The sequence below is a fragment of the Netta rufina genome, assembly GCF_964035555.1.
Source record: "Netta rufina genome assembly, chromosome: 3".
NCBI classification, from domain to species: domain Eukaryota; kingdom Metazoa; phylum Chordata; class Aves; order Anseriformes; family Anatidae; genus Netta; species Netta rufina.
The window spans coordinates 73,399,166-73,400,874 of record NC_140125.1 but is presented as its reverse complement, the minus strand read 5'-3'; the positions used below and the strand labels follow the sequence as shown (position 1 = coordinate 73,400,874).

Genomic DNA, 1,709 nt, shown 5'->3' with positions numbered 1-1,709 from the left:
AAATCATATGAACACACAACATTTTTACATCTTAAATGCTTTTATTTGTGTACAAAATGTTATAATTTATCAACATTGTGCAGCAATGTATTGTTACACACATACATACATACACCCCCTCTCCCCCAACACACACACACATACTAATACGACACAAAACCCAACTTTCTTTCTCTCTGCCCTTCAGAAAGGCAACACTGTTTTGGCAGGTCAGCAGCTAGAAATAAGGTGCTATAATTAAGCAGTATCGGAATGTCTTCACCTTACAAATGTGATGTGAAAATTAATATACAACCACATTTTTTCACAGAACTGAAAATTCCATACCCTGAACACTCTCAAAAATACAAACTTGTATAAAGTGCTAATATTTAAGCATGTTTCCAATGACTTCACGACATAGTTTGAAGTTTTAACAGGCACTGTAATAATTCACTAAGTAGATTGTCACCTGGTGCAGTACTACAAAGAGAAAAGTCACTCAGACATCGCTAGGGGACCGGGAACGAAAGGACACTTTAGACTGAAAGCAGCCACAGAAGAGAACCCACATGGACCTCTGGATTTCTTGGTTTCTGTAGGCGTAAATGATAGGATTGATCATGGAGTTGTAGGTAGCAGGTAGAAGTGTGGCATAAGTGTACACAGAAGGGTAATCGGGATCCCCGACCACACAGTATATGGCAAAAGGTAGCCAGCTTGCTCCAAAAGTCCCGAGAATTATAGCAAGAGTAGACACTCCCTTTTTGGTAGCAACATAGTGCGATGCAGTCAGGAAATGTTGCTGAAGAGCTATCTGATGGGCATGTCTGCAAACTATTTTACAGATTTCAATGTAGAGATGGAGCATGATGATAAAAATGAGAAAGAAAGAGGCAGACAGCAGAGTCACATTGCTCTTGGTCAAGGGTCTGACAACGCTGCAGACAGAGCGGTCGTGGAGGCAGTTCCAGCCCAGGACCGGCAGCAGCCCCAGGCAGAGGGACACCCCCCAGGTGCCCACCAGCATGGTGTGGATGCACAGCACTGTCCTCTCTGAGTAGTAGGTAAGGGCGTTGTAGAGGGAGAGGTAGCGATCGACCGTGATGGCCAGCAAGCTACTCACAGAGGCAGCGAAGGAGGCGACGAGGAAGCCCACCGTGAGGAGGCTGACTGTCTCAGAGCGGATCACGTACTGGAAAACAAAGTTGAGGATGAGGCCGAGCCCGGCCAGCAGGTCAGCAGTGGCCAGGCTCCCGACGAGCACGAACATGGGGGTGCGTAGGGTGGGCGAGTAACAGATGATGGCCACCACGATGGCATTCTCGCAGGCGATGGCGGTGCCGGAGACGCACAGCATCACATCCCAGGGGTTGATAGCAGCGGGCGCGGGGGGCCGCGACGCCAGCTCCAGCGAGGCGTTACCTCCGCGGGCGGGCATCCAGGGGACCGCCGCCAGGCTGTCGTTCAGGGCCGGCTCTGGCTCCATCTCCTCGGGGGCCGCCTGTGCGGGGCAGGGGCAGCGAGCGGCGGCACGGCGGGGCGGGGGGCTCGCATGCCGGGCGGGACCCCCCCCTCAGTGCTGTGGTGCCCGCGGGGATGGACGGCGCTGCCCGGGGTGCTGGAACCGAGCGGCCCGTTGGGGTCAATGGGCGCTGTCCATGGTGCTGAAACCGACCGCCCCGTTGGGTTCAATGGGCGCTGTCCATGGTGCCGAACGGGTGCTGTCC

The 1,709-nt window shown here is 53.0% G+C and overlaps 1 protein-coding gene across 1 annotated transcript; it reads right to left on the bottom strand.

The window, feature by feature from the left end:
• Positions 1-481: 481 nt before the first annotated feature.
• On the bottom strand, positions 482-1,468 carry GPR6 (G protein-coupled receptor 6; the record flags this gene model as incomplete). Its single annotated transcript, XM_084285286.1, has 1 exon — positions 482-1,468. The coding sequence occupies one exon, from the start codon at positions 1,466-1,468 to the stop codon at positions 482-484; it is 987 nt and encodes a 328-aa protein (XP_084141412.1).
• Positions 1,469-1,709: the final 241 nt, after the last annotated feature.